This window comes from Anomalospiza imberbis, chromosome 3, assembly GCF_031753505.1.
Source record: "Anomalospiza imberbis isolate Cuckoo-Finch-1a 21T00152 chromosome 3, ASM3175350v1, whole genome shotgun sequence".
NCBI classification, from domain to species: Eukaryota; Metazoa; Chordata; class Aves; order Passeriformes; family Viduidae; genus Anomalospiza; species Anomalospiza imberbis.
Window position 1 is genome coordinate 31,575,776 of NC_089683.1, and position 12,354 is coordinate 31,588,129.

General features: G+C 37.9%; 1 protein-coding gene across 9 annotated transcripts in view; it reads right to left on the minus strand.

Moving 5' to 3' along the window:
- The window catches only part of COL12A1 (collagen type XII alpha 1 chain), a 99,954-nt gene that overhangs the window by 27,164 nt on the left and 60,436 nt on the right, over positions 1 to 12,354 (minus strand). For all 9 annotated transcript variants that reach the window (XM_068183853.1, XM_068183845.1, XM_068183852.1 and 6 more), the window contains 12 exons: positions 12,095 to 12,224; positions 11,779 to 11,898; positions 11,020 to 11,166; positions 10,149 to 10,265; positions 9,575 to 9,721; positions 9,413 to 9,487; positions 8,729 to 8,868; positions 6,735 to 6,858; positions 6,396 to 6,539; positions 4,384 to 4,548; positions 1,611 to 1,649; positions 1,378 to 1,516 (listed from right to left, as the gene is read on the minus strand). In XM_068183853.1, coding sequence (XP_068039954.1) covers positions 1,378 to 1,516; positions 1,611 to 1,649; positions 4,384 to 4,548; positions 6,396 to 6,539; positions 6,735 to 6,858; positions 8,729 to 8,868; positions 9,413 to 9,487; positions 9,575 to 9,721; positions 10,149 to 10,265; positions 11,020 to 11,166; positions 11,779 to 11,898; positions 12,095 to 12,224 — 1,487 coding nt within the window. The remainder of the gene's footprint in view (positions 1 to 1,377; positions 1,517 to 1,610; positions 1,650 to 4,383; positions 4,549 to 6,395; positions 6,540 to 6,734; positions 6,859 to 8,728; positions 8,869 to 9,412; positions 9,488 to 9,574; positions 9,722 to 10,148; positions 10,266 to 11,019; positions 11,167 to 11,778; positions 11,899 to 12,094; positions 12,225 to 12,354) is intronic.

Below are 12,354 nucleotides of genomic sequence, written 5' to 3' on the forward strand. Positions count from 1 at the left end.
ACAAAGCTTATGAACCCATGCAATTAGGAACACTGCAATAAAAACCACATCACTAAGTCAACAACATCATACAGCACAGTGCAAGAATTCAAGTATTAGATATAGCAACACAATTTATAACTTGGATAACAAGTTATTTCAGATATGGAAACAACTATGCCACTAGGATCTGTATGAGTTTATTGCTTTGCTGACTCAGTCTAGAATTTTCTGGATTCTCATGAAAAATAAGGGCCCAGAATACTCTGGCAAGTCTATTCCACCTCTTGAGCAAACATTAAACTACGTACCACAACATTTCTAAAAAAATGAAATAAATATGAAGCCTATCTTTTTATTGTCTTTTAATCAACTTATCCTAAATGCAATATCTATCAATGCAAGAGAGTTGCAAAACTGGGATTATCTGTATTTCCCTAGACTGCTAAAATCCTTGCTGTCAGAGACCTCTCATCCCTACAGGTATTAATGGCATGCCAATGAACTTAAAACTCCTGATGTCCCCCACTTTTGAAGCTGTGATCTCAGAAAGCTAGCAAAAAAATTTATCTCTTCATAAACCTCAGCTTCTGTGCTTGTGATCTTATCTTTACGCAATCTGGCAGGATTGCAGATGATTTCAAAGGCTTCCATGAAAAGAAAAATTTTCCTAAATTTTATAGGAACAATGGGCTATTTTTAGGCATCTCCTCTGAACCAGAATAACCTTTTTTGAAACTTACTTTAACAGATGAGAGAGAAACTAATTTAAAAAAATTTAAAAAGGGAGAAAGGTACTGCTCCACTTCTAGTAAAAGTAACTACTAAGTAAGTCATATTTTTTTCTTTGGGAAAAAATTTTGGCAAGAATAACCGTCCTATTACCCATCCATAACCAAGCTCTAAGACCACAGGCCCTTGAAAACTCTGCTCCATTTGCCAAATAAGGCAAGTCAAGTAGAGGAGAAACCACCCTAAGTTAGCAGCATCAATGTGCTGCCTACTGCAGTAAGAACAATGCTTCTGGAAAAAGTGATGCTAATGCCTCCATACTGAAACCATTTCTGTCCAGCAATGTGGAATTCATTGTACTAAGGAGGTTGTTGTTCAACAGCCTAGGTATAAACTGTGGATTATGTGCAACTTGAATGGGGTAAGAAGCATAATCTCAAAGAAAAATAAGCAACTAGATTAATAGTGAACTATGATTGCAGTGGAAGGAATAGATTAGCATGTAATGAAAACAATGATAGATGTTCTTCAAGAGTGTACTTCTTGAAGCTCAGTAAAACAAACATTAAATTAATCCATCTTCCATAAGACACAAATGCTATCTATAAGCTCTGTTAATCCTTCATCACCTGGTCACTCTAAATATAAGTCTTGAGGTTTACTTACCGTATTGGCTGGTTGACAAAGGCATTTTTGTGAAGTCTATATGCTACATAGCTTGGGAAAGAGCCTGATTCCAGTGAAACTCCTTGTACAGAAGCAAAATGCTTCTCTGTTAGATTGTATGATTCCAGCATCTTGAAACCTTTAAGTCCAGAAAGAAAATAAAAAATAAGAAACACTGTAGAGTTGTAAAAGACACAAATGAACCTATGCCAAAATATCAGACAATTACTTACCAGGTGAAGTGTATCCCTCCAAGTAAATAAGGGGACAAGCTGAAAGACATGAAACAATATATAATTCAAAACTACTAGGCCTAACAGGATATGAACATGTGTATACTTCAGAAAGTGTTATTACCAAGAAGTCTATGCTATTATTATTTCTGAGACAGTTTTTGTTACATTTGTCATACTGTGTCCTGAGCTGTGGTAGATGTAATGTCAAAATCTTTACTCATCACTTTTAGTAGGGTATTTCTACTCTGAACAATTATATGGAATGACAAATGAACCCCAAATGTTTTAAGATTATAATTCATAAGAAGAAAGGAGGACAATGACACAGTCTTTCCATTAATATTTAAGGCATGAGTCAAGCTGCATAATAGCTGTCAGATTCTCAAGAAATAACTGCAAATTTATGTGGCTTCTCAGGAGCCAGCAGATGAGGCAATTAGGGAACATGCCATTGTACATGACAGGCCTGAGAATTTCTTATTTTTGCCATAGAAGGATTTCACTTGAATAAACAACTGAGCTTTACTTAGATAATTTTAAAGCAGCATCACACACTATAGCTATATATCTTTAGCACCATTTACCTATTCCAATGGTAAATGACTTGCTGTGCCCTGCAGTTTACATTAGGCATCATTCTACTTCTTAACCTTGTCAGTGACTGTTATTCTTTTCTTCTTCTACTAGTACTTTGGAAATGCAAGATTAGATTGCATAAAATATAATACTCACTTCAAAATTTTAAAAAGTAACTTGCTCCCTTGAACTATATCCAGTTATTCTGAAATCTAACTTTTTAACATGAACATATGATGTACCTTAAATAAGATGGCAAACTGTATTTGATTTGTGTGGCAAGGCTTTGGTAATGGGGAAGATACAAGGGTGATTTCTGTGGGAAGCTGCCAGACACTTCCCCTGTGTCCAACAGTCAGTTCCATCTGGTTCCAAGACGGACCTGACGCTGGCCAAGGCTGAGCCCATCAGCAGTGGTGATAGTGACTGGGGATAACAAATTTAACAGCGGGGGGTGGCTGGGGTTGGGGTTTGTGTGTGTTGGAACTGCACAACAGCCTGCAGCTGAAGAGAGGAATGAGAATATGTGAGAGAAACAACTCTGTCAGGCACCAGAGCAGAGATTCCACTGCATTCCTGGTCTTCCCTGAGGTGAAGACTATGGTGAGGCAGGCTGTCACTCTGCAGACTGTGGAAGTCCACAGAGGAGCAGATATCTGCCTGCAGCCCCTGGAGGACCCTAGGGCAGAGCAGGTGAATATCTGAAGGAGACTGTGACGCTGTGGGACTGTGGTAAGCCCATACTGGAGCAGGTTCCTGGCAAGACCCATGGCACCTGGAGAGAGACGTTCATGCCAGAACAGGTTTGCTGGCAGGACTGGTTTACCTCATAAGATACCTACAATGGAATAGGCTGTGCCTGAAAGACTGCACCATGTGGAAGGGACTTAATGAGGTTCAACAAGGACAAGTGTAGCATCATGTAAATTCACGTTGGGAGCTGACCTACTAGACAGCAGTTCTACTGAAAAGGACATGGAAGCTTTGGTGGATAACAGACTGACTATGAGCTGGCAGCGCCCTTGCAGCCAGAGAGGCCAATAGTATCCTATTCCATCAGTATTCCATCAGGAAGAGTGCCAGCAGGTCAAGGGAAGTGATCCTGCCCCTCTGCTCAACCCTAGTGAGGCACATCTGGAATGCCGTGTTAAGTTCTGGGCTCCTCTATTGCAAGAAAGACTAGGAGCTACTGGAAAGGTTCCAGCAGTAAAGCATGAAGATGAGAGGTCTGGAGCAGCTCTCTTTGAGGTAGGTGAGCCTGTTTAGAGGACACTGAGAGGGGATCTCATTAATACATATAAATATCCAAAGGTGGGTGTCAAGAGGATGGTGCCAGACTCTTTTCAGGAGTGCCGAGCAACAGAAAAAGGAGCAAAGGCCACAAACTAAAACACCAGAAGCTTCACCTCAATATGAGGAAGAACTTTCTTATTTTGAGGGTGGCAGGACATTGAAACAGGCTACCCAGGAAGGTTGTGGAGTTTCCCTCTCTGGAGAAATTCAATATCCACCTGGATGTGTTTCTGTGTAATCTGCTCTAGGTGACCAGAGGTGTTGGACTGGATGATCGCCAGAGCTCCCTTCCAATCCTAACAAGACGATTCTGTGATTCTGTGACTCACACTGGAGCAGTTCATGAAGAACTGCAGCCCATAGGAAGTACCCATGTTGAGAAGTTCATGGAGGACTGTCTCCCATGGTAGGGACCATCACTGGAGCAGGGGAAGAGTTTGAAAACTACTTCCCCTGGGGAGGAAGGAGCAGCAGAGAAAACATGTGATGAACTGACCACAGCCCTCATTCTCTGTACTCCTGTGGTGCCCAGGGTGAGGAGATAAAGAAAATTGGGAGTAAAGCTAACTCCAGGAAGAACGGAGGGGTGGGGAAAAGGTTTTTGATACCTGGTTTTATTTCTCCTTATCCTACCCTGATTTCATTGATAATAAATTCATTTTTCTCCATATTGAGTCTGTTTTGCCTCTGACAATAACTGCTGAGTTATTTCTCCTTGCCCTTATCTCAATCCATGAGCCTTTCATTGTATTTTCTTTTCCCTGTTCAGCTGAGAAGGGAGCAATAGAGCAGCTTTGGTGGGCACCCACCATCCAGCCAAGGTCAGCGCACCACTCACTTTTAGCAGTATATAAGCAAACATATTAATTTGGGAAAAAGGAAACCAATGTCTTCTACTCACTTGAGGTAGCTGTCTCACACACAAAGGTGACGAGGTTATCTTGAATCTTTTCAAAGGCATCAAAGTCATCAACAATAAATACATGACGCTCACTGGGCTTACTGGCAATCTTGGCCAGTTCATTGTAATCCACATCAGCCACACCAACCACAAAGACACTGAAGCCTGTAAAAGTAAAACTTGTTACTTGAAATGCAGTAAACATACATTAACATTTTTTTACATCAGTATTGCACAAACCATTGACTTGTGACAAGCTACCTATGAGCACAGATTCCAGATCTCTTTTCACCCTGTCAAAACTCTGAAACATGTTTCACATCTTTCTTTCAAAACTTTCTCCTCTTTCATTGTTTTTTGAGGCATTCTCCAATCTCATGGGCCCTTGGCTACATAGTCTCCTCACTCTTTAATACAAAACATACAATTGTCTCAACTCTACAGTATCTTAAATCTGTTCCGTGGCCAAAAACTGTACAGACCATTAGTTATCCAGTTGTCTATCTGTTTGGATTTCTTGTATTTCATGCCTCTCAGTTTCTCTTTCTTAGAGTAGTATTCACCTCACCAACGTCTACTTTCCAAGTTAAGTTGTCTAGTTTTTCTTTATAATCACCAGATAGACATGGGCATACTCAGAAAGCAATTCATCTTAGCTCCCTCACATGCTGAATTCAGGATAGGAAAAGTCATTGTCCATAGATGCCTATCTGTTGCTCTCTTCACCAGTCATAAAAGGACCCTACACAATGACCTTAGATTGGACATTTAGTTGTAAGATGTCTTAAGGTAAGTGAGAAGAACCAGACTACAGAAGTCAATTATATCACCAGGTGTAAATTTCACTGAAGAGAAACTGCACAGACATTGGAAAAGCCACTCGGAGGCTGAAACTGGGATTCACATTTATTACATTTATTCCAAACTATAAAAGTAACTTTTTTTTTTTTTAAAGAAGGTAATTATTCCCCTGTAGCCAGTTCTGGTGAAACTTTGGCTGAAATACTCTGTCCAGCTTTGAGCATGCTTTGATATGTGTAGAAAACAAAGCAAGTAGAGAGGAAACTAAAAATTATAAGGGGTTTCAAAAACATGATCAACATGACATTGAAGGAAATAGGTTCGTTTGGTCTAGAAAAGAGAAGACAAAAAGAGCAGATGACAACAGGTTTTAAATAGAAAGGCCCATTACAGTGAACAGTGATCAGCTTCTTTCCTGGTTAACTAGGTAAATGAAGACAACAATCTCACTAGCATGGAGAAAAACTTAGATGAAATGCAAGAGCAAGGTCTCCTACCACTTGTGTAGTTAAGCACTGAAGCATATTGTCCAGGGAGACTGAGAAACCATCTAGACAGAGCTAATTCTTCCAGATTAAAGAGACAGAGAAGATGACCACTTGTGCTTTACATGCATGTGATTCCCATAAGGATGTACAACATCTCCTGCTCAGAGATCAGGACTAGGTAGTTCATGCACTGAAATGCAAAATGCTGAGTGCTGGGACAGGAACAGCTTACTACACTCACATAAACCACAATCATCAAATCTGACAAGGAAGTGCTTCTTAGCTCAAAAGGCAGCAGAAGAGTCTGTTCAGACCCAGCTCCTTCAAAAACAGTTACTTAAACTGGGGATTCACTGGTTTAAACCAGATAAAACATAAACCTCAGCAAACCAGACCCACTAAAACATAAGCACTACTATGGAGCGCACTTCCCAATGATTTCTGGGGTCCACACACCTAAAAGAGGAAGAATTAACCAAAAGCCACATCTTTGAAATAATATGCATATGAAATCTTTGGGAAGCCACATCCTTCCCCAGAGAGAAGGCTTAAGAAAGAAAATGTAAGTCTAGGTCCAGAGAGCACAAATTCTTTTAATAGTTCTGAGGTTTTCCCAAATGCTCAGAATACATTTCCGAGTCCATAAAGGATGAGTAAATGCTTCCCAGATAATTGAAGCGATACAGAAAAGAAACAGCCAGGTAGGTGCTGTGAATTGCTTACCAGAGTGCTGTATGACTGTTGCTGCTTTCCTCACCTCATCCTGAGACCGACCATCTGTGACAACAACAAGTACCTTGGGAACACCTCGCCTCATGCCACTCTCCCAAGTCAAGACCTTTTCTTTGATAAATGTTAGGGCTTTGCCTGCAAAGTGTACAATAAACAAGGAATCATCCATATTATCCACAAGAGAAGAATTCTTTTACTTCGTAAGGGCAGCAGCCACAGAACTAAAACACAACAGAAAAACCTACTTCTTCAGCCATGCAATATTAGGATAATTACACATTTTCTGAAAATGTTTTATCTTAAATATATAGAATTACAGCCCAGAATTACCTGTCCTTGTGTTTCCTCCTCTATACTGAATGTTTTGAAGAGCTCCCAGGGCCTGGGCTTTGTCATCAAATGTATTCAGTTTAAATTCAGATTTTGCCTCATCACTGTACTGCACAAACGAAACCTGAAATGGAATATAACAACACAGTGTTCAGTCTCATACCTCCACATTCCGGCCAACTCTCTCCACTGAAGTATGTAAATTTGTATATTAATAATTCTTAAATAATAAAAAATTCTTTTCCAAATATATCTGATTGTGTACACACATATATATTTCTATATATAGACATCATGGACATGTGCACACAACTATCTTTTCTTTTTTTCCTTCTTTCCTTTTTTCTTTCTTTCTCTTCTGTGTATAAAATGTGATATGGCCTTAAATGCATATGATCAAATTCTTGCTATTACTATGGTGAGGTATATATGCCTATTCTCTACTTCTGAGCAGATGTACAGTATCTACTAAAACTCTTCCAGCTTTTTTTTTAGGGTTAAAAATAATTTGTCAATAGAATGTCAATAAAGTTGTACACACACACATGAGTCTATACTCTCTTGCCTTATATACTGAAATACAATCACTGAAAATTTATTGATAATCTTTTTTTCTCCTTTTAATATTCTCTAAAATTGCAATATTATAGCATACTATTTTAATGCTGAATAGAAATACTTCTGTATGTATATATTCACATTTGTGGTAGTAAATTCTCCTTTTAAAATTATTAATTTTCAATTAAAAACCTGAGATTTTTGCATCTTAAGTGGTATGTGACTTCATTATTTTATTAAACATTAGTGTTTGTATGTGTCTGTCACCTATATTGTCTTCTCCACTTCCATATATATTAGCAAGAAAAATATATGAAACAAAAAAACAAATTAAAAGGAAAACTACCCAGTATGAATTAGAGATATTTAAGATTTAAGAAAGGTGAAGAGGTAAAGATTGTCTGACACAGAGTGACTCTAAGGAGTATAATTTCCTTTAAAAGTCTAGAGAGTTAAAGATAGAGAATCAAATGACTAAAAAAATGCCTAGAAGATGAAAAGCAGACCTTTAACAATGTAAATATCCTGTCAGCCTTCTAACCAAAGAAAATGCATTGCACCTGCAGCTCTCTGCAACCAGAAATACCATGTAAGAAGCTCTCTCACACCTCATGTCATTCATTTCATCTAGTGAAAGAGAAGTGGTTGTGGGAACCTAGATAGACATTGATTTCATCCAGCTTCCTACAAGTAGAAGAAAACTGATAATGGTGCAATGCTTATGGCAAGAAGCCTGACAGGAAGTTACCTTGACATAACTGTGAGCAGCCCAGAACCCCTGAAAGTCTATCCCTCATTAGCTATTACTGTTTACTCTCTCAAAATGCACTAATTCGTTATGAGGACCCTTTCATACTTTTACTGTGCCCACTGTGGAGCGGCCCCATGTTACCACAGCATGAAAAGGCTTCTGCAAGTGCCTTTTTCAAAGGCATTCTGCCATTTAGTGCAGTGGGATTCTAGGGAGCTCAGCAATGGCAAGCCACCTGGACCCTGCAGGCACAGGACTCATCTTGTACACTGAGAATTTAAAATGTAGCCCTCAATCAAAAGTCAGAATGTCCCTAAAAAAATTTCTGATATGACAGAGACAAAACCTAGGATATAAGAACTAAGCAGTGTGCCAGTTGTTGATGTTGTATGCAAATAAACAAAAATATAAAATTGACCATACATTGTCCCAGTTTCTCTACCTGGAGGATTTCCACAAGCTGTAACATTTGTATTTCAGAATATTAACATCTCAAAATAGACTGGAGTTCCCTTTTATTTATAAAATGCCAACTATATTTAATAAATAATAGGCATGCACACCCATATACATGTCTTTTACAACAATCGAATACAAAAAATGACAGCATTCTGAAAAAAAAGTAACAATTCAGTTAATCTTCAATTTCCCTCCAAAATGTACCCAATGGAAATAACAAACTTACCTGGATTCCAGCAGGATTGATTAAATCAAAGGCTCCCACTGTACTAAAAACAAATTTCACTACTTTGTTGAAATTATCATCACCAATACTCCAGGAAGCATCAGTCAAGAATACTATGTCAGCTTTGGCACCTCTGCATACTGAAAGTCCAAGAAAAGGAGCCCTTAAAATACATCAACCATACCACCATGAAATAAATATTGCTTCAAAATTTGAAAATTCAAGAATGACAAATATTCAGCAATATTCAGCAAATACCACACATTCAACCTGGCACATGACTAATACACTACACAAAAACACTTACTAAACTGTATCAAAGAAAACTTCAAGAAACGTGAAAGGGTTCAAGAATAAAATGTAAATATTGTAAATTACTTTTTTTTTCCCTACCAGAAAACATGAATTGTCTGCTGAGAGCAGATAATCTAATAGGCTTTCTGCAGAGCTATAGAATATCAATAATTTTTTCCCCAAAGGTTTTCATCTTGCTGTTCTAAACCAGGAAATGCTGAAGTCTAATAAAGCTCTGGAACAAAGGGATGGCATTAGGAAAGGTCTCAATCTTCATTTCCCTAAAATACTGTGCTAGTTTTAAATCCACTTAAAGTTACAAAAAATGGAGGTAAACTTGGAGTACAGCAACTACACAGAAATATTGAATAATTCTAGAAATAAACATACCATCCCGAGCTGGAGGAATTGTGGGAGGTGGAGGAGGTGTAGGTGGTGGAGTTGGTGCCTCAGTAGGTTTGAGGACTGAAACAAAATAATAATTTTATTCTACAGCTGAAACAACACAAATGCTATAGCTAAAACTTAAAGTTCACAGTATCTGTTACCTACCTGTATGTGCCCTCACAGAGACTGGAGGTCCCTCAAGGTTAGGGGTCTGAACAAAGACAGTAGCATTGTATTCTGTGTCTGGTGAGAGGCCAGTAAAACAGTGGCTCGTTTCTGACCCACGTATTGTGATTTCCTGTCCTCTGGAACCTGTCAAAAAAGCCCAATGGAAAGAAAGTTAGAACCTATTACTTCCCTTCTAAGGTATATATACATAAGTGTAGAAATGAAGAAACTTCTGGAGAGGAGATTGGGACAGCACTCTTATTCTTGTCCCATAACAACCTTTCTAGACTAAAATTGTGTGGTGATTATGAAACCTGGAGCACACTGGAAAGTACAATTGCAGCGCACATGTGAAGCCAGCCAACTGGTAGATGTAGTCCACTTGACAATAAGCAGTACTCCCTCTTTGCAGCTTTTTCACCACTTAAGAAAAACAGGTTATGGTCAGAGCTTTAAAGTTCAACCAGATGTATCATTATGGTTGGTGCTTGCCACAATCCAAATAAGCGGTGTTGTCACTGACATAAGACAATTAGGTTTCTAGAAAATGCAAAAAATAGAACACACTTACCATCAGTTGGGTTTAGCTTCAGTCTGTAGGAAGTTGCTGACCGATGAGGTGACCACCGGATACAGAGAGTATCCCAACCCACTTTGTAACTTGTGAGGTCAGTGACATTCAAATATACTGTGGAAAGAGAGAAAATTTTTTTCTCTGGAAAATAGTATGTAATAGGTAAAGCACACCAAAATGAAAATTATATTAGCAATGCTGGCTTGGAACTTGATTTTTAAAAATACTTGCAGAAAGAAAGAGCAGTTCTAGTCAAATCTTTTTAGTTTACACCATACAGATCCTCACCTAGCTATTTGCAAAAACCCCAGATCCCATAATGGGTAACAGCCCATTTTATGAGTTGTCACATGAAGTTAATCTCTTTACAAAATAAGAAACCTCCAAAAATAAAAATCCAACACGCATATATAGCAGCACAGAAAGAATGTACTGAGTCAGGATGCTTGATTCATCATAATGGAAGTAATTTTTAGAAGTTTCTTAGCTGAGGCCATCATCAAAATTACTGGACATTCCTATGAGGTAAAAGCAGAGTATCAAAAAGCCTAGACCTGCTTAGTAACATGGTTAGATTCTGTAGTACCCTGGAGACAGGTAAAGATTGACTCCACGTATAGCTTAATAAAATTTTAGGAAATGGACTGGAAAATTTTATTTCATCAAGTCATTGCTTTAAAATATATTTTCATTACTCTTTCCAAGATTAGTGTTTTTAAGATCTACATTATGGCGAGATGACAAGTATTCTCCACAAGAGGATGTTCGGGCTTCCTAGCAACCAGCCATCAAAATCTTCTCTTAATCAATGTTATCTCAGACCAGCATATGTATCTAGCATGACAACAATAAAGTTGTTCTGACTTACATGTAGTGCCTTGATCTGTCAAAGGTATGCTCATTCCAGAATCATACTGGGCATAAACATTCACATCATAAGTAGTACTGGGAGACAGATTATGCAAAGTGTAGGAAGTCACTTCTCCCACAAAAAACTCCCTGGGATCATTTGAACCTTGAATCAAGGAAGCATTAAAAGCAGAGAAAGAAAGAAAGAATCGTGATTACATGAGCTACAAAACTATTCCGTCTCTTACACGTCAGTAAATATTAACCTCATTTTTTTTCTAAAACAAAGCATATTGATTTCTCAAATTTTAGCATATTACAATGTCGCAAACAGAACATACACATAGTTTTACAAACTATTGTGCAATGTTTGTGTTCAGCTTCTAGAAAGATATGTATATTGTTTGACGGCCACATAAAACAGAAGTTCTGCAGGCCATTAGTACCCAAATACCTGTCCAACATCATCTCATATACACAATTCATAGCCTTAGAAGGACAAGAGGCATTAAAGAGGCTAAAAACAAATCAAGTCACTGTATAAAGTTTTAACTATACAATTCAATCCCTGTAACTTAATGTATGAAACTGCAATTGATAGTTTGTGTTTATTATAGAATACTGATCATAAGACTATAAAGTTCTCAAGAAAATTGGTAAACAGAGGAAATAAATAAATCCTTTAACACAAAGTGATACATATGATTTCTACTCTGGTCTGCCATTAGCTATTCACTGTTCTGAAAGTGGTACACTCAGAATTAACAAGTTTGCTTACCCACAGGCTTGTATACAATTTTATAGCCAAGAACAGGGGATGGTGAAGGATCCCAGGAAACTCTGAAACGTGTATACCATTCATCAGTTATATACATATTTTGAGGAGGAAGCAGGCCAACTATAAAGAAAGAAAAAAAAACATTTTAATTAGGCTAGTAATTGTTTTTCAATTTTTAGAAATGCAGATTGTTACTCTGCAGGTAAGAATCACATCAAGGACATAATTAACTTAATGAAACCTTTACAATGTTGAAGTGTTCAAGGAATATGTCATAAATTTAAAAAAGAATAATCAATATGAAAACTATAATTACCAGTTCTGCCATTTCCAGTCAGTTGTCCACCATCTCCATCTTCGTACACAGCAACAACAGTAATTTTATATGGTGTATCTGATTGTAGTGGTTGTAGTATCACATTATTCCTTATGCCAGGAACTGTTGTCTAGAACACAAAAGAAACAGAGGTAAACACATCCACAGTCTTGCAACTGATCAGTAGTGACAATAGCTAGAAACAAAAATTTGTTCTGACATTTGGCACACTCTGTTTTATGTCCACCATAGAAAAAGTC